The 18454-nt window shown below is 45.5% G+C and overlaps 3 protein-coding genes across 5 annotated transcripts; 2 read left to right on the top strand and 1 right to left on the bottom strand.

Moving 5' to 3' along the window:
• The first annotated feature begins 84 nt into the window (after positions 1-84).
• Positions 85-3029, top strand: LOC311144507 (E3 ubiquitin-protein ligase RNF113A-like). The gene is made up of 10 exons (XM_084180533.1): positions 85-214; positions 560-639; positions 726-824; positions 961-1068; positions 1222-1331; positions 1439-1545; positions 1678-1767; positions 1880-1973; positions 2072-2178; positions 2835-3029. Exons 1-10 carry the CDS (start codon positions 112-114, stop codon positions 2900-2902), a joined length of 966 nt encoding a protein of 321 aa, XP_084036659.1. The 5' UTR covers positions 85-111; the 3' UTR covers positions 2903-3029.
• Positions 3030-3068: 39 nt separating this feature from the next.
• LOC311149658 (STE20-related kinase adapter protein alpha-like) lies at positions 3069-10191 on the bottom strand. 2 transcript variants are annotated; one of them, XM_084186858.1, is made up of 13 exons: positions 10107-10191; positions 9718-9797; positions 9487-9544; positions 8343-8371; positions 6179-6281; positions 5916-6037; positions 5541-5649; positions 5223-5346; positions 4981-5152; positions 4761-4865; positions 4382-4629; positions 4247-4289; positions 3069-4136 (listed from the first exon to the last, which is right to left on the bottom strand). In XM_084186858.1, exons 2-13 carry the CDS (start codon positions 9727-9729, stop codon positions 3981-3983), a joined length of 1281 nt encoding a protein of 426 aa, XP_084042984.1. In that variant the 5' UTR covers positions 9730-9797; positions 10107-10191; the 3' UTR covers positions 3069-3980. The 2 variants fall into 2 exon arrangements, with proteins under 2 accessions (XP_084042984.1, XP_084042983.1); XM_084186857.1 differs by lacking the exons at positions 8343-8371; positions 9718-9797; positions 10107-10191.
• Positions 10192-10292: 101 nt separating this feature from the next.
• Positions 10293-17920, top strand: LOC311148840 (ATP-dependent RNA helicase DDX42-like). 2 transcript variants are annotated; one of them, XM_084185836.1, is made up of 18 exons: positions 10293-10361; positions 10821-11057; positions 11181-11328; positions 11480-11541; positions 12022-12058; positions 12683-12835; positions 12978-13082; positions 13265-13384; positions 13490-13666; positions 13754-13882; positions 14001-14100; positions 14224-14271; positions 14388-14485; positions 14664-14940; positions 15122-15348; positions 15451-15561; positions 15695-15796; positions 15952-17920. In XM_084185836.1, the coding sequence occupies exons 2-18, from the start codon at positions 10828-10830 to the stop codon at positions 16600-16602; spliced, it is 2775 nt and encodes a 924-aa protein (XP_084041962.1). In that variant the 5' UTR covers positions 10293-10361; positions 10821-10827; the 3' UTR covers positions 16603-17920. The 2 variants fall into 2 exon arrangements, with proteins under 2 accessions (XP_084041962.1, XP_084041963.1); XM_084185837.1 differs by lacking the exons at positions 10293-10361; positions 10821-11057; positions 11181-11328; positions 12022-12058 and having other exon boundaries at positions 11483-11541.
• Positions 17921-18454: the final 534 nt, after the last annotated feature.

The following is an 18454-nucleotide window of genomic DNA, read 5'->3' as shown; positions in this document are numbered from 1 at the left end:
TTTGTGCTGTAAGGTAGATAATTGGCCACAAGGTGGAATACTGTGGCTCCTCTACGCTAGAGGTCGCTCTAAAATAGTTACGTCACCAATTTGTTGTAAACAGAAGGAAAGATGGCGGAGTCAGGGGAGTCCAAGGCAACATGTACTTTTCTATTTAAAAAATCAACCAAAAAGTGCAACACTCGGAAGAGAAAAGCCAGTGACAGCGACAAAGGTGAGCTACAATGTTTGAGTCCATCTCAGTGTTGTTTCAAAAGCTAACCATAAGACTGCATTGTGCATGAAAACAATGGCTACTAGTAATAGCCAAGCTAGTTAACTAACCTAGCTAGCTGGATATTGCTAGTAATAGTTAGCGAGATAGCTAACATTTGAAGTTTATTTAGTTAGGCGTTAAGATTGTGCCTAATAAAAACAAAACTACTGCCAGCTATAAAACACCCAAGCCATGGAAATAATTGTGCAAGTGACAAATGGACCCACAATGGCCGAGTACTGTAAACATGAACATGTCCCACTCACATTCTGATGCTTGCCTCATTGCCTCCTCCATTGTCAGATGGCAACAGTGACGAAGACAAGAATGCCGTCGTCAGAAAAGAAAAAAAGACGGGTTCAGCAAACCCTATGATTCAAAGGGTAACGTCGCGCGACTGACTACAAACGAATCAGTCTTTATACTTAACATTTTTGATAGTGTGAAATCATTATTCTCTTCTCCCCAGACAAAGAAAGTAGAGAGAGAGGAGGTGTCATCTGCTGAAAGTGATGAGGAGAAAGAAAGAAAGAAAGTCACTGTTGCATACAAGTCCACACGGTCAGCAGTGAGTTATTTTGAAAAAGACCTCTCCTATACCACTGTACATTACTAATGTTTTGTATTTATACCCTACCAACCCCTTTATTGCTCTGCCCTGTATAAAGCTATCAATCTCGTCCTCCTCCCTTCTCTGTGCATAGAAACCAGAGGGGCCAGATGACATGGGAGCAACTGCAATCTATGAGCTGGACACAGCAAAGGACAATGATGCTCAGGCCATCTTTGAGAGGAGTCAGAAGATCCAGGAGGTAAGACATCTGTCCCTAGTTGGAGGAACTTTGTTTCCTTAGTGTATCTACATCTTTAGTATTGTATCATTTGCATTCTTCCCCCAGTCTTGTGTAGTAAATTGGGACAACGTTGGTCCGCAAATGCTTAATAAGGGTCTCTATCCTCACCAGGAGCTGACCGGTAAAGAGGATGATAAGATCTACAGAGGAATGAACAACTACAAAAAGCACATCAAGCCCAAAGACTCCACCATGGGCAATGCATCCTCTGGCATGGTCAGGTATGTATGCATGTTGTGTGACAGAGTAATTTTGAAATGTCTTGGGGAAAATTTAAATGTTTTCGCTATGTATTTGAATCATCACGGTTTTCTCTTTTCTTTGTCAGGAAGGGCCCAATCCGGGCCCCAGAGCACCTGAGGGCCACAGTGAGGTGGGACTACCAGCCAGACATCTGCAAGGACTACAAAGAGACTGGCTTCTGTGGCTTTGGAGGTGAGTGGGGCTTTGCTGTAAAGTTGCCTCCCCCAATGTCGAGCTTTGCGCAGGTCCTCCTTTCCCTACTTGAATTTATAATCTGTGGAAGTCTCTGAAAGTCTCCTTTGTGTGTTTCTTTTCCCCTCTTAGACAGCTGCAAGTTCCTCCATGACCGCTCAGACTACAAACATGGCTGGCAGATTGAGAGAGAGCTGGACGAGGGGCGCTATGGGGCCAACGGTGAGTTCACAACAGGGGAGAAACACGGGGCTGTGTAGATTTAAGATTGATCAAAGATTAGAGAGTAGATGTTTGTGATACAGCTGTTCAGTAATGTGTGGTCTGTATGAAGATGATGAGAACTACGAGGTGAGCAGTGACGAGGAGGACATGCCCTTCAAATGCTTCATCTGCCGAGAGTCCTTTAAGAACCCCGTCATCACCAAGTAAGACGATGCTCCTTAAGAACTTCACCGTTAAGTGTGTGTAGAGAAACTTCCAGCAGTGATTGCTAATCAAACCACTCATGTCATGTCTCCCGCAGGTGTCGGCACTACTTCTGTGAGACCTGTGCTCTTCAGCACTACCGCAAGTCCCAGCGCTGCTATGTGTGTAACGTCCAGACCAACGGCGTCTTCAACCCAGCTAAAGGTGAGGATAATGCATCTCAATTACCATGGTCAGCATAGTGGTATGGCATGTACAGTAGGGAATGGCCTCGGATGATCCACCAAAGCATAATTTTGGGCTAAGAAAACAAAAATAAAGCTACAGTAGTTTGTTGTTGACCATGGAGCTTATGTAGCCTGACGACTCAAGCTGAATTCTTCCTCTGCTCCATCGTTCGCTACATACTTCAGTCTGAGACCGCAATCATTGAAGTCGTTTGTGGTGACGTTAAAATGAGGAGTGTTGTACAAAAGTAATCAGTGATTGGATTATCTCTAACAAATCAGAGTACCAATGCCGAATTTTCAAAACCTTGCTTTACCGTCGTGTTCTGGCCCAACCCATCGGTTTCTGGGAACAATCAGATGGTCTAGAACGTATTTCCGTAGGGGAGGTACTCTGCTTCAGATTCATTGCGGAGAAGAAACTAACATTGGTCGGCGTGGCGTTTGGCCAGAGCAAGGAGTTTTGGTAGCCAGACAAGAGCTTATGCACATCGGGTAAAAGACTAGTCTCTATAGTCAGGTAAATAGAAAAAGCTCACTGTTCCTTGAATATTCATGCCTGTGGCTGTGTACGGCTGAGTGGAGTTATTTAGCTCCAGGCAGTAGCCCTAAAAGTGTTTTTTCGCTCTACAGAGCTGGCAGCCAAGATCGCCAAACACCAAGCCATGCTTGACCAGCCACCCTCTGATGAAGAAGATTAGCAACCTACTGTAAATACAGTACCTGTCCCATCCAACTCCATCAGTGTCTGTTATAAGTCTCCCCTCCCCTGTTTTGTTTCATTGTGTCAATGTCAAGCCTTCTGGAATAAAACTTGATTTTGTAATAGTTATTGACTGATTCATTATAATACAATGACAGCGAGAGCCCCGATGTGAAAGGTATTTATTATCAAGTAAAATAGTTGACACTCCCAACACTTTCCCTCCCCCACTCAACACCTTCCCTTCCCCTCCCCTCCCCTCTTCCTGAAACCCAGACAAACTATCTGAAACAAGCACCATTGTAACATTCACTTTTTTGCCAGTAACAGGAAGGTTAATCAAATACATGGACCTCAGTTGGCACAGTCAAGTGTTAACTAGCTTTGCTATCTTCAGTTGAGGGTTTCAGGTAGAAACAGATGTTTTTTTTCTTCCCTCTCCTGTAAAACTGGTGGATCAGTATGAGAGCTTCTTCTCTCAGCTGTGAGTAAATACAAACACTGTCTGGTTCGTGATAGCCTTGGGACAAACTTCTGGAATCTTCCATCTGTTGTGCTGGCTAGAAGGCTGATTGGATCAACCCTTGGTAATGCGGTCGGAGCGTCAGTTCCTGGTCTTGGTAACGTGAACAGATGGCTCTAGATTGGGCCAAGTCGAGTGCAGCTCAGATCAAATAAGAGGTAGAGTCTCCCTGCTCTAATGCTTTAATGGAACATCTCCATTGGCAAGTGAAAGAGCCAACTGGACATACTCCCCCATACTGTTCCTCGCTGGGTCCAGAGCTTTTAGTAGAATCTGGAGAGATGTGTGCGTGAGAGGAATTAGGTGTCATTCAGTGCAAGGGTCTGTCTGCTCATGCATCTTTTAGACTAGAGCGATAGCAAGGAGGCAAGATGGCGGCTGGCTTTTAAACTCAGAGGGAGGAGAAACTCCTTAGTTTAAATAATTTACATAGGACATTTAATAAGAACAAAACGTAAATCCAGTCCGAAGTCTTCTCAGAGCGTCTCCTGTTAAAACCTCTTGGTTACTACACACACACACACCTCTCCTCGTCTGCTTCCTGTTCCTCTGGTCAGAAGTCCCAGTCATCCACATCCATGTGGCTGAGGCCAGACTCCAGGCTGGCCAGCCCAGAGGCAGAGTCCTGAGGCTGGGTACTCTCAAAGCCGGTGATGGGCGTCACGGGCCGGAACAGCTCGGGCAGAGCCTCCGATGGCCGACGCTTGATCTAGGGAAGAATGGAAACATATCTCATTGGGATTCTAATAATCAAGTGTTGTGTGAATGAATAAAGCCTTTACATGACTGTTGAGGAGGGAGGAGCTAGATCCTACTCACCTGTTTGAAGAAGGAATGACCAATGAGAGCACTGGCTGAGGGTCTGAGGGGGGAAATAAACACAATTAATTAAATGAGCTAAAATTCATAACACAATCAATGTGAGGACCAGCAGCCCAGCTTGGCGTGGCTCACCTCTTCTCTGGGTCCCTCTGCAGACACAGCTCCACAAAAGCATGGAAGTGGGGAGAGAAGGTGCGACTGTAGGGGTGGCTCCCCGAGGAGGGCTCTCCGTTAGAGTGGTGGGCCCCTCCGGCACTGGGGCCCTCACAGATCCCAGAGTCAGCCCCAGAGCGGGAGGGCTTCATGGTCAGCTCCTCTGGGGGGATGGTGGTGGTGTCCAACAGACAGGGGACTGTCCCGTTCAGCTTCTCCAGCAACATCTAAAGACCGAAGACCACGAAGAGGACAGAGGGGAGGAAGAGGAATGGACAGAGAGAGAGTGGCCAGTCAAGAGAGAAGCAGAATATAGATGATCTTTCAGAAGCAAGAGGTTGATCAGGCCACTAGTCACCTGTGTGGCTGGCATGTCTTTGAAGGGCACGTGTCCATTGGCTAGCTCACAGGCTGTGATGCCAAGACTGTAGATGTCTGACCGGAAGTCGTATCCCTGCAGATTCTGACACACACACACACACACAAGTGGTTACATAGGGTTGACCGATACAAACAAAGGTATTATAGTATACCAAAAGCAAGGTATTGTATGCTAGCCAGGTGTGGTATGGTGTTACCTGCTGCAGCACCTCTGGGCTGAGCCAGGGCAGCACCTTGATGCTGTACTGGGGGAAGTCATGGACCACTCTGGCCCGCTGGCCGTGACGGATCAGACTGATGATGCTCCGCAGACCAGACATACACACCTGACCGTCTACCGAGATCAACACGTGGCTGGCCTTCACGCTCCTAAACACGCACACAATTAGACGCCATGTCACATTCCTGCATGAAAAGTCCTGTGCTTGTGTGTACTTACCGGTGTACATAGCCCATGTGGTGGATGTACTCCAGGGCTTTGAGCATGCCCAGTAGGATGTAGGCGATGGCCAGCTCATTCATCCCATCAGTGAAGTGGGTGCTGATCAGGTCTCTGGCCGACCCTAGGACGTTAGACACTTCATTAGTCAGTGAGAGAGCACAGAGGACTGTGAGAATAGTAGGGTTAGGTGGAGACAAATTACCTTTGTGTGGGAATGGTAACTAGAGTCCTTCCATCTACATTTAGCTTTTGACTACATTTGACTAGGACCAGAGTAGTGTTACAGTGAGTGCTCTCCTGTCTGTGAATCCTCACCATAGGCCATGAAGGGAGAGATGACCCACAGCTCGTTCTCTGCTATGAAGATGCTCCTGTAGGGCAGGATGCTGGAGTGGTGGAACAGCTTAGATACATGGAGCTCAGCCTGAGAGAGACAGAGATTACACTGGGTTAGGTTTAATGGACAGAGAAACAGAGAGATTACATTGAGTTATATCTAATAGATACACATTTGACAGACAGATACATAACAGGTGATGTCATAAATCAAGGGATGAATGCATTCAGAGGGGAGGAGTGAAAGAGAGGGATATAAAGAGAAGTATGATTTGACTGATGTCAGTCTGCCTGGCAAAGGGAAATGTGACAGATGGATGGTAGAATGATAGATGGATGGTGATAGGTCCAGACCTGCAGGTAGTTGACCATTTCATTGGTGCAGGACTCCAGGTCAATCCGACGGATTGCTACGTGTTCCCCTGTTGGTCTGTATCTGGCAAGGTTTACGGTCATCAAGTCCTCTAGGCCTCGACCTAGCACAGCAAAACGCACACACCAAGCGCACACAAAATTAGACTAGAGACAGGAGCACGAACAATGTATTCAACAACAAGCACCTTGGCAGCCCAGTCACTGAGGTTGGAAGCCTGAGACTGACTGACAAACTGACTGACCTATGATGGTTAGCAGCTCATAGGCGCTGCTGTCAGGGAGGAAGCTTCCCATGGTGTCCCGCCGTGGGAGTGAGGTCAGGCTCTCGTGGCTGTCTTCATGGGCCTGGGGGGAGAGGCGGCAACAGGGAAGGAGTTAGCTTTGGAAACGATAGCATATATTGGCCCTTACAGTGTTGGGCATTACTTGTGGCATTGTGAGAGTGGCTTGCATAGGCTTGGTCAGAAGTGATGGTTGATGCTAAATCATATACAGACAGACTACAGAACGGAGTGTGTACGAGCAGTACTTGTGGAACCTGAGTGGAGAACATCTAACTTCAGGTTTGAATTCTGTTGGTGGCAAATTATAAGCAAGAAGCTACATCATTTATGAATCATGCCTTCTCTAAACCTCATCACGCCATAGTGCTTGAAACATTAACGCTCATGGTTAGATACATGCAGAGTGGGCACCCCCAAAAAATAGTATGAGTGTGTTCAGAGAGGAAGAGGCGAAGCAAGAAACTTCACTCTTGCCAAAATATGTCCAAAATAATCCCAATGCGTTTCTATGGGCTTAATTTGGACTTAAGCTTGTCGCCTGCCTTCCCACATTTGGGACAACGACTCCATTATTGGGCGTAGACGTGAGGATCTTGTGTATCTGGTGTGTTTCACCTCAAATTACAAAACAGGGATCCAATAACAGTCTTAAAAGATGCTCAGAAAAAAAACTTATTTTCAGATTCATACCATCACTTTCAAAATGCTTGACTGGAAAAAAATATGTATGCAGGGCTCTATGGTGACATTTTTTGACAAGGATCACGTGCTCCTAAGTTGAAAAAATGTAGGAGCACATATTGAAATGTAGGAGCACAATGAAAAATATTCAAGGTATTAATGATAAGAATTGCCAACAATTACAAAATAGTTTTTTCCCCCCCACAGGGGCACTGGTGCTCCCAAATTAAAATTCCAGGTAACAGTAAAATATTTAGATGCATATGCAACCATAATGGTCCCTCTGTATTGCCCTGGTATGGGGTGTTGGCCTAAATGTATGAGGTTACTACATTTAAAAAAAAAGAGTAGTAACAGCTTAATAACCATTTCTCTACCAATTTCCAGCCAGCATTGCGAGGTAGATGCCCATCACGTTAAATCACTCAGATGGAGTTGCCATGCGTTGCCAAAAACAGAACACATGGAACTCCATCCATTCCATCCAACTCCAGTTCACAACCATTGGTGGATGCAGAGATTTCCACAACAGTGACACATTAACAAATAACCCCAGTTGCTCATACCCTCCCACCACCCACCTACATGCCTCTGCTTTCTAGTAAGGGAGAACTATAGTGAACACAGGCCACAGACAAAGAGTGTCCACATTTCAGACTTAAAACTACTTCACAAACATGAAACAGGCTCAGTCAAAATTAGTGAGGACTTTCAGTGAAGAACAACAGAAACCATAAAGAAAACAGTAACACCACCATGTTAAGACCACACTGAGGTTCCTAAGGGCCCATTAAGGCCGGCATTACAGGGAGATTATCTGTCAGCTGAGACGAAACAGCCCTTTTCCATGACAGCCGTAAAAGACAAGTGCAGGTAAATTAAGCCTGGTAATTACGGATGACCCGTCATTGCCCACTCTAAAGACACAAACTACTCCTGCTATGGAGCGGACCTGTGGTCAACTTTATGAATCAGGAAGGACTGTTTTGTTTTGATCTCTGGAGCAACCGATGGAGCCATCAGGCAACAAGTAGTATTAATGGGGTGATTAATGGGGTGATCCATCTATCCACTTATACTGATCACATTTACATTTTCGTCATTTAGCAGACGCTCTTATCCATGATCACATCTTTCCTTCAGACTTGACAACCTCAGTTGCTCTCCTCCAACCCAACCCCCTATAAACCATGTCTCATCAACAGGATATGTCACTACTGTAAGCTCTACCAATCTCCCTTCTCCCCCAATAGGAAACCCTGGTGGGTGAAGTAGGATGGGCCTCAAAACACAAAGCACATACAGCACAGCATTGAGAATCAGATGCCCATGCACAAAAGCACACAGGGCTTGTGAATTCATTCACGTTGGCTACACCCTCACAAACACACACACAGGCAGATGGAACGATCAAAAGCCGTGACTGGAGTACCGCACTTACTTTCCTGTGAGAGCTTCCCTGAGCTTGCTCTGTGGTAGAGAAACCACATCAATGACATAAACACAAACACACACACACACACACAAGAGAAGGATCTGTGTTTAGAGCAGCTCGGGAACCCTTAGGTACACTGTAAGTGTAAAGTATAGCATGTGGTGTTTGTTGCAGGAGTCGGATCAATGCTGCTGGCTGGCTCCTGTCACAAGGAGGATTCAGTCTAGGCTAATTAGATGCATCTGTTAAATCAGTGAGGATTCAGTCCAGCGGGATTCAGTGATTATGCATTGCCATGGGAACAGGAAGCAGCCAAAAACAAACTTGAAATCAAGCGAATGAACGAACAATGATGCAATGATGAGCTGAGCTCACAGGAATATAAAGATGATGCAAAGTTCAACCCCCCCTTATAGGATACATACAGTAAAATCAGCATTAGGCCTATGTCTGTCATAGACTAGCTATTCAGTTTCTCTCTTTATGAAAACGGATTCTTCAACCATTGATAAATTGACAACGCTTTCCTATCCTCATGTTAGTGTCTAATAACAGACCCACATACTGTTGAACCTGCCTCATCCCCACCACACTTATGTTACCCTTAAAATATGATTTCCGTAAATAAATATTTGACCTAAGTATCATATCGACTTCATATATATACTACAAAGACCGACGGCGCAACAGAATATTAATCTGACATGCAGTATTCTGAGGCTGCACATTTACTGCATTGATCAAGTCTGTCAGACAAGGACACATCACACTGGAACAAACTCTCTTCATGGCACACATGTATGGTACAGTGAGACATTTGACACCTGCAAAACATCGAAGCAAGCAGTAGTTCTTACGTGTCCTGAATCTATGTGGGAGACAGAGGTATCCATCCACATATTGCCAAATAACCAATGCTGATTGGATTCCTGTAGGTTTAAATTGTATTATTCCAATAGTTTGTTAGAGGGTGTTGCTTTTAAAAAAAACTGCGCAATGCAATAATATCTTGTTTTGAAAGCAAAGCTGCACGTAAGATATAGCTAGCAGGTTCTGTATGAGGGTTGGGCAACTTCATAGCTGATGATAAGTCTTGTGTGTAAGCAGCAGTTGATTGGGGAAGCATTTTCAGCATCACCTTTGACCTTACCTCCAAAAAACTCAAAATCCCTCAGGCTCTCCACGCTCAATTTCTCTGAGACCCAACGCTGGGATAGAGAGGAAGAAAGAAAGAGGGCAGATACCACAGGTCAATCGCTTCTCCAATAACTGATCATTGCTGTGACACTGACTGGTAAGGATTCAGCACAAGTATTTGATACCTTTTCTAGACTGGGCTCTAATGCCAACAGGCAGGGGAGCGCTAACGGAGTTCACTCACCAGAAAAGACATGGATCTGTTGATTGTGGCAGCTAGAACCGCTGAAACCCCATCCAGAAAGAATGCCTCCAAAATAAATACTAACACATTAACAGAGGAAAGCATAAGCATTACTTCGCTATGAACTAGCTAGAACAAGACAGGTAGCAAGCTATTACCTACCTAATACTTATAGAATAGTTTAAGTTGTACTGTAAATCTAATATGTGAAAACCATTTCACAAATAGTATGATAGGCCCAAAAACATTTTATTAGCAGGACAACTAGCTGCTAGCTAACTAACTAACAACATTAGCTAGCTACAGTAGATAGCTATGTCAAGGAACAAACTAACGCTAGGTAGCTATGGAATCTAGCTATATACAAAAAAAGATAGCTAGTAACCTACCGTTATGGTAACTTGAAGAAATAGCTAGCTAGTATCTGGTGGAGCGAGGTAGTTAGCTACCATTTTCAACAAACAACAATTATTGAAAAGGGGTGGTAACTAATTTCACATGTTTGCGTTGATTGGTTCCTTGTTGTGAGAGGCAATCCGTCGCGCGTAATCTACGTGAACACACAGTTGTGACGCAGAACACGTTCGAATCGCGCTGTGAGATTTGGCAGTGGTAAACAGATATTTATTTGGCACTGAAAACAGGTAAATAAACAGTACATGCATCCATTAATTAAGTATATGGTGTATAACGTACTCTAGATTCAACTGCTTTTGCAAATGTCCTTAGACAAGTAATATTTGCACAGTCAATAATTTGTCACATCCATTTCTTCGTCGTGCTGCTGCGGCCTTAGGCTAGAGAAGCGTAGCATGCTAGCTAGTTTAGCTAACGTTAGTTAGCCAATTTAATGAGATCCAACCATAATTAGCTAGATACAGATTAATGCAATATTTTCTATCTTAATTTGCTAGAAGCCACAAATAATCTTTGACATCCCCCAGACAGTGATTTACGAGATGATTTGGATTAGGTTAGCACTTAGCAGACGTTTGTGGGTGACACACAAGGCCTGCGATGAATGAATGGACTGGAATGCAACAGCAATGTACAACAGTCAAATACCAAATGTGATATTCTTTCTTTTCCCCTTGCTTCTGTAGGTCCGCTATGAACTGGAGCAAGGGTGGCCCGAGTGGTAAGCGAGGGTTCGGGTTTGGAGGATTCTCCCTTGGTGGTGGTGGTGGTGGTGGTGGAGGAGGAAAGAAAGAAGAACTGCGCTTGCCTCAGAAATCTTCCTTCGGAGGCGCAGGGACAGCTGGAGGTTATGGCAAGAACCAGCAACTCCCTGCATTCTACAAAATAGGAACAAAAAGAGCAAATTTTGATGAAGAGAATGCGTGAGTATAGACGTATCTTTCCTTTAGTGTTCGATTGGGTTTGGTGTGCTTCATATGCTGTATGATCATGACATTGTTTTCAATGACATTTGACTGGTGATACCTTTCCTAACCCATTTCCAGGTATTTTGAAGATGATGAAGAGGAGTCAAGCAGCACAGATTTACCCTATATCCCAGCTGAGAACTCCCCCACACGGCAACAGTTTCAGTCTGGAGGGGGTTCAGACAGTGAGGATGATCCTCTGGATGCCTTCATGGCCCAAGTGGAGGTGAGTCAAGGTTTCCCCTCTTAGACCTGGATCATGTAGAAATATACACATTTTCTCTGTAGTTCCTTTGTTTAAGATCTGGGGTTATTGTCACAGAGCTGTTGGGAAGTATTGCATGGGGGTATATTGTTCACCCTCTTGTCTGCTCTAGGACCAAGCAGCTAAAGACATGAAGAAACTGGAGGAAAAAGAGAAGGAGAAGAAGTGTGAAAAGTAAGATCCCTTCAATTTCTACCTTTTAAGCTCAGTGCCTTTCGAAATTACCTTGTCAATAATATAAATGAGCAAAAGCCCTATTCAAGGCCACCAGGTAGGCAGGTGTAGTACATTCTTCCCATGCACCTGTGTATTGATTTGCACATATTTCAATGGTAATTGGTCAAGTGTCAAAATTGTCAATCTCTTCTCATCCTGAAACTCTAGCATGTTATTAAGATACTGTAGATAGAATGTTCCCACTTCAACTGCATTCACCACTGAGGAGCAAAGGCTTGTCTCATTTGAAATAATCTGTTTTGCCATTCAATTACCTTAAATTTCCCCAGTTGGTCCATACTGTAGGTAACTAATCAACCCTGCCTTGCATAGCGACTTTGTAGGGAGGGGATAAGCGTGGCGTTAGACAGGTTGTGGGGAATCATGGGTGAACAAACGAGTCGCAGGGAAGTTTTTTTTCTCCGCTTGTTTTTACAGGGGTATACGTGATGACATTGAAGAGGAAGATGAACAAGTAAGTGATCCATCCAACATTCCTAATTTACTACTGATCAGAGAGCCTCCAGACCCCAACCTCCCCTCCCGACCCATCTATGGCCAAGTCTTACCACCTACCACATCTCTCCCTCTCTTTTTAAAAATATTTTTTCTCTCTCTCTTACTCTCTCTCACACTATGCTAACAAACCTAATTGCAGGTTGAATCCTTCACCCTATCCTTCTGGGATATCTACATGCATACTTCTGAAGTTTCAAAAAATTAGAAAATGTACCCATGCCTATTCTAAGCATGTTGATTAATAGTTTATAATCTATTTTCAAATATGCCATACTGTAATGAACGTTTCCTATTAGCTGTTGCTGTTCTTACTACTTTGTGAAGGGGGAGGGGTTATAAAATCTGACACTGATCAATTTCAGCCCGAATAACGCAAAGACGGGTTTAAATCAAGTGTTAAAACATAAAATGGCATAGACTCCGACATTGATCTGGGCGATCATCAGAGCATTTAGCCATTTACTGTATTTTAATGTATATCCCCAGGTTATGAGAGTGGTAAGAGTGCCTGCATGAATGTGTGCTACATTAGGCGTTTAAGCTGCACTCTGGTTGACTCATGTGGCTGTGCTCTGTGCAGGAAGCCTACTTCCGCTACATGGCAGAGAATCCCACGGCTGGGCTGACCGCAGAGGACGAGGATGAGAACATAGACTATGACAGTGATGGGAATCCCATTGCCCCCACCACTAAGAAGATCATCATGCCCCTGCCCCCCATGGACCACTCTGAGGTAACAACTGCATACTGCACCTATCTGACCCAAGAGTCAGTAAGTCTATCTGACCCAAGAGTCAGTAAGTCATATGTTATCTTGTCAATTAGAGTTTTTATTTTAGTGTCTGAGGTCCTACATTTATGTCATTCCCTATCAGATTGACTACCCACCCTTTGAGAGGAACTTCTACAACGAGCATGAGGAGCTTCTCAGCCTGACAGACACAGAGGTGTTTGAGCTGAGACACAAACTCAACCTGCGGGTAAGTGTCAGGAAGAGGACACACACACATACAACCACATCTAAACCCAAACCACACAAAATCCTAGCCAACATACCACTTACTGTCTGCAAAAAGAGACACTGTGTTGTATGATCCCATTGTCTCTTTAACCGAAAGCCTCTTGTCTCTTTCTCTTTATTTTGCTTCATTGACGTTGGCAGGTGTCTGGTGCCGCCCCTCCTAAACTCTCCACCAGCTTCGCCCACTTTGGGTTTGACGAGCAGCTAATGCACATAATCCGCAAGTCGGAGTACACCCAGCCCACACCTATTCAGTGCCAGGTACCTAAGCAGCTTGTTTCCTAGGGCATTTTGTTCTTCATACTTTCATATTGCTTTAGTAGCATATAGGCCTCACCTGTATTTTCTTCCCCGTCTGTCCTGTAGGGAGTGCCCGTTGCCCTGAGTGGAAGGGACATGATTGGCATTGCGAAAACCGGTAGTGGCAAGACTGCAGCCTTCATCTGGCCCATGCTAGTTCACATCATGGACCAGAAGGAACTGGAGACTGGAGAGGGGCCCATTGCAGTCATCGTGTGCCCCACCAGGGAGCTCTGTCAGCAGGTAAGAGCCAGGGAGAGATGGGCCAGGAATGTTTTTCCATGACAAAAAGTTGATTTAGCCCCTGAAAATGATTGTTGTGCTCCCCAGATCCACGCGGAGTGCAAGCGTTTTGGGAAAGCCTACTCTCTGCGCTCGGTGGCGGTGTATGGAGGAGGCAGCATGTGGGAGCAAGCCAAGGCTCTTCAGGAGGGGGCAGAGATAGTTGTGTGCACCCCGGTAAGAGCTCTAGTTGACAATCGCTGTGGTAGACTGAGTTTAGTCTTTATGTATTGGAGGAAAAGAATCCCCTGAGGTTATTTCACTTATTGGGTTGTGTATGTTGTTCCTCACACAGGGGCGTCTGATTGACCATGTGAAAAAGAAGGCCACCTCTCTGCAAAGAGTGACATACCTGGTGTTTGATGAAGCAGATCGTATGTTTGATATGGGCTTTGGTAAGTTGGCTTTCCATTCTCTCTTTTTTTTTTTTTTTACCAATGACCACTATGCCATAAGATTGTTTACTGAAGTTGGTTTGACACCTATTTATATCATATTCTTTTGGTAACATTTTTCAGAGTATCAAGTGAGATCCGTTGCCAGCCATGTCCGACCTGATCGACAGAGTAAGTGTGTGTGTGTGTGTGTGTGTGTGTGTGTGCACGCGCGCATGTACACTTGTTAGAGGTTTAGATAAGACAACACCATCCTGTGAACCTTAACTCCACTACTGTCCTCACAGCTCTTCTGTTCAGCGCCACCTTCCGTAAGAAGATTGAGAGGCTGGCCAGAGATATCCTGGTGGACCCCATCCGTGTGGTGCAGGGAGACATCGGAGAGGTAAGACCCGAGGCTCTTCTAACACCATCTGATTGCAACTTCTACAATTTATTGAAAGTTCTACATTGCCAGAACAGTCAACCAGCCTGTTAGACTCTTATGTCAACCAGCTGGCAGCAGAAAATTTTCTGGAGTTTAGTCATCTAATGCTCTTCAATCCTCCATCCTTCCTCCCCAGGCCAATGAGGATGTGACCCAGATAGTGGAGATCATGCCCAGCGGGGTGGAGAAGTGGGGCTGGCTGACCCGCCGCCTGGTGGAGTTCACCTCCTCTGGCTCTGTACTTATCTTCGTCACCAAGAAGGCCAACTGTGAGGAGCTGGCCACCAACCTGACCCAGGAGGGCCACAGCCTGGGCCTGCTGCACGGAGACATGGACCAGAGCGAGAGGAACAAGGTCATCGCTGACTTCAAGAAGAAGAGTCTGCCCGTGCTGGTGGCCACTGACGTGGCAGGTGAGGTGGGGGTGGGCTGCAGACGAGGGGACGGGGACTGAATGTGGCACAACATTCCAATCATCAGAGATCTGTGTATGATTACACAGACACTGACAAATGGTTTTTGCCTGAATTCCAGTGCTCCTACATACTTGTCATTCTATCATTTTTCACTCCTTCTTTGTCATTTCCTCCCTAGCCCGTGGTCTGGATATCCCTTCAATACGCACAGTAGTGAACTATGACGTGGCTCGGGACATCGACACACACACACACCGAATTGGCCGAACAGGTCGTGCTGGGGAAAAGGGCGTTGCCTACACCCTTCTCACCAGTAAAGACACATCATTTGCAGGAGACCTTGTGCGTAACCTGGAGGGAGCCAATCAGAGCGTCTCTAAGGAACTGATGGACTTGGCAATGCAGGTAAGCCATTCTACATGTCTCCGACTGACCATTGAGGACAGCTATGGAAAGGTTAATTTAATATGATGTCTTTACTGACCTTCTTTGATGTATTCCTCTCAGAATCCCTGGTTCAGGAAATCACGCTTCAAGGGCGGCAAAGGGAAGAAGCTGAACATTGGAGGAGGTGGTCTGGGCTACAGAGAGAGGCCAGGCTTGGGAGCTGAACGTTCTGTGAGTTGGCCATGTCTATTTGTAACAGAAATTGTTGTGTTATTGCGTTAGTTGTAGTGTTATATCTTGTTGGTAGATCAGTGGCATAATAGTGTAACTCTTGGTGATTGTTGACATTTTGTTGTTTCTCCAGGAGCGTGGTGGTGGTGCTGCCATGGGTAACTATGAGGGCTACAGCAAGCCTTCTACCGGAGCCATGGGAGACCGCATGTCAGCAATGAAGTCAGCCTTCCAGGTAGCTAAACTGTCACTCACTATCTATTCCGTCTTATTTTAATTTATACACATTCGACCTATCTGTTAGCTCTAAATGATCCCTTTTTCTCATGAATTCTTTCTGTACGTCTTGAAGTCCCTCTTTAATTGTTGTATGTGTCTATTTTTCCCCAGTCGCAGTATAAGAACCACTTTGTGGCGGCATCCGGCATGGTTCCTAAACTCACCACTAAGTCCAGTAGCTCTTCAGGCTGGACCAGCGCTGGCAGTCTGAGCTCCATCCCCACCGGGGCTCCTGAGGGCCCAGACAGGCCCCGTGGGCCCCCCTCTTTACCCATGGCCCCTCCAGCAGCCCTCGGCATGGGCACCAAGATGGCAGGCTTCACCAGCGCTGGCTCCCTGAGCTCTGTGTCAGACAGCCAGGCCAGTGCTCCTCAGGGGTATGCCGCCCCACCCTCACCCAGAGAAGGGCCCCATGACAGACATGGTGACGATAGGGGTCGCCATGGAGATGGCCACTATCGTGACAGGAGAGACAGGAGCGAGCGGCACAGTGGCGGGGGAGAGCGGGACCGCCACGCAGACCGCGACAGATATGGGGACAAGGATCGCCATGGCAGCAGCGGGCGCCATGGCGATAGTCGTAATGGAGACGGAAGTAGAAGGGACAGAGAGCGAGAAGATTGTAGAGGTGACAGGGAGAGTGGCGACAGGGCAGGGGGTGAAGGAAGGGGGGACAGGAGTGAGGGGAGAGGTGACCGAGAGGCAGACAGCTTTGCAGTCCCAGATCCACCAAAACGCAAAAAGAGTAGGTGGGACAACTAAAGCACAAAACACGTCACCAAGTCCTGAAAAGCAACCAACCAACTGTTCTTAGATGAGCATGCCTGTAGATGCACAGATGGTCATTTCAGCTGAAACATGCACAGAATTTCAAGGGTTAATGTGTGAACCGACCCTACTGCATGGTTTAAATGCAAGGGGAAAGATATGTTATCCTGCTTTGGTTTGAGATTCAGTAACATGGCTCCTGATTGTCTGCTTGTCTGAAGCTGTGTTGAGATTTTGGATAGAGTTCTACTCCTGGTGTCAGACCTGTGCATGCAGAAAGAAATCTACTGTAAATATAACATCCAGATAGTTTTATCCTTACCATAAGTGAGTTTATCAATCTTTCTGGTCAATAGAAGGGAGCAGTGGAGCTGTTATGCAGTCCTGACGCCACAGAAAACACCTGTAATTGAGATGTCTGTTGTATTCTTACGTCCTTTCTCACTGGACACCCCCCAGTTGTTCTAGTTAAACTCTTAGCCCTTGGTAACCCCACACAGCCCTAATGGACATCTACTAAATGTGAGTGTGTATATTATCAACCCAAGTTGCTGACAGATCTCGTTTCCTTTTTTATAAGTGTACTACTTCCTGTGAATCCATCTGTGTTTATGTGAACTTTGCATCTTGTATTCACTTCTTAGTAAAGTGCCTCTGTGTCACTTAGGTGTTTTTTATGCTTTTGAAAGTGGAGTGTATGTCAAATGTATTTGTTAATGTGTGTATGTGAAGCTACGCCTGAGTTAATTCACAGGAGGATGTCAAGTATTTTTTATTTAAATGGCTTTGGCAGTTTGTTTTGTTTGTCTATAGTTTCCTTTTCTGTTTGTCATTTGTCATTGGCAGTTCTATAGGTGTGCATTCTAAACTTAGCTGCAGCTGACACAGCGGTTCTGAACTGTAATAAACATCAATTCACTTGGTCCCACTTTTGTCACTACTCACTACATTTTGACACCTGATATTGTAGAAGTGGTTATTTGCAAGTGAAAAACTGAACTCTCAAACTCAATAACATTCTGTTTCAAAAACTTCAATTTTGGAATCTGCTTCTGTCTTGAAAATGACTAGTCTTTGGCATGATAATACCAGTGAGGTTCTCTGTTATATATATATCTGTATTTTGCTCACACGATGTGACACGAACAGCTGTCAATGTGAGGATATCATTGGCAATTCCTTTTTGCATTTAATCCTTGATGCATTTATGCTCCTCAGTGTACATATAACTTCCATAGACTATAGGGTTAAGACTGTTTTTCACATGTACATCTACTCAATGGTCTAATTTTAAATAAAATCGTGGTTTTTAGTCGTGTCTTTTTGAGTGGTTTGTAGGGCACCTTTTTAGAAGGTACCCATAGCCAGCCACAACTCTGGATGCATCTCTTTCCTCACACATGGGGAGAATCGCAATTGCGTAGTCCTCGCATCCGCTCTCCTCGCCGCCACCTCAAAACCCATTGGATGAGAAATCCAGAGGTCCCTCCCCTCTGATCTTCTTTGCACAACCGAAGAATTTCTGCACCAACTGTAAGAAACCGTCTCAGGGAAGCTCATCTGCGTGCTTGTCATCCTCGCTAGTGTCTTGACCCGACTGCAGTTTGGCGTCGTTACTGACTTCAGTGGGCAAATGCTCACCCTCTATGGCCACTGGCACGCTGGAGAAGTGTGCTCTTCACGGATTAATCCTGGTTTCAACTGTACCGGGCAGAGGGCAGACAGCGTGTATGGCGTCGTGTGGGCGAGCGATTTGCTGATGTCAACGTTGTGGACAGGGGTGGGGTTATGGTATGGGCAGGCATAAGCTACGGACAACGAACACCATTGCATTTTATCGATGGCA

This window comes from Coregonus lavaretus (assembly GCF_964263955.1).
Source record: "Coregonus lavaretus genome assembly, chromosome: 2".
NCBI classification, from domain to species: domain Eukaryota; kingdom Metazoa; phylum Chordata; class Actinopteri; order Salmoniformes; family Salmonidae; genus Coregonus; species Coregonus lavaretus.
The sequence above is the reverse complement of the archived record's forward strand: the minus strand, read 5'-3'. Positions and strand labels throughout refer to the sequence as shown.

Bases quoted from the DNA above. Each gene is read 5' to 3' on its own strand.
- LOC311149658 (XM_084186858.1), bottom strand. The intron at 5,153-5,222 runs GTAAGTACACAC...GTGCGTGTTTAG, and splicing joins CACATGGGCTATGTACACCG to GAGCGTGAAGGCCAGCCACG. The intron at 4,630-4,760 runs GTGACTAGTGGC...TTCGGTCTTTAG, and splicing joins AAGACATGCCAGCCACACAG to ATGTTGCTGGAGAAGCTGAA.
- LOC311144507 (XM_084180533.1), top strand. From the start codon at position 112: ATGGCGGAGTCAGGGGAGTCCAAGGCAACATGTACTTTTCTATTTAAA. The intron at 215-559 runs GTGAGCTACAAT...CTCCATTGTCAG, and splicing joins AGCCAGTGACAGCGACAAAG to ATGGCAACAGTGACGAAGAC. The intron at 825-960 runs GTGAGTTATTTT...CTCTGTGCATAG, and splicing joins ACAAGTCCACACGGTCAGCA to AAACCAGAGGGGCCAGATGA.
- LOC311148840 (XM_084185836.1), top strand. From the start codon at position 10,828: ATGAACTGGAGCAAGGGTGGCCCGAGTGGTAAGCGAGGGTTCGGGTTT. The intron at 11,058-11,180 runs GTGAGTATAGAC...ACCCATTTCCAG, and splicing joins AATTTTGATGAAGAGAATGC to GTATTTTGAAGATGATGAAG. The intron at 14,486-14,663 runs GTAAGACCCGAG...CTTCCTCCCCAG, and splicing joins TGCAGGGAGACATCGGAGAG to GCCAATGAGGATGTGACCCA.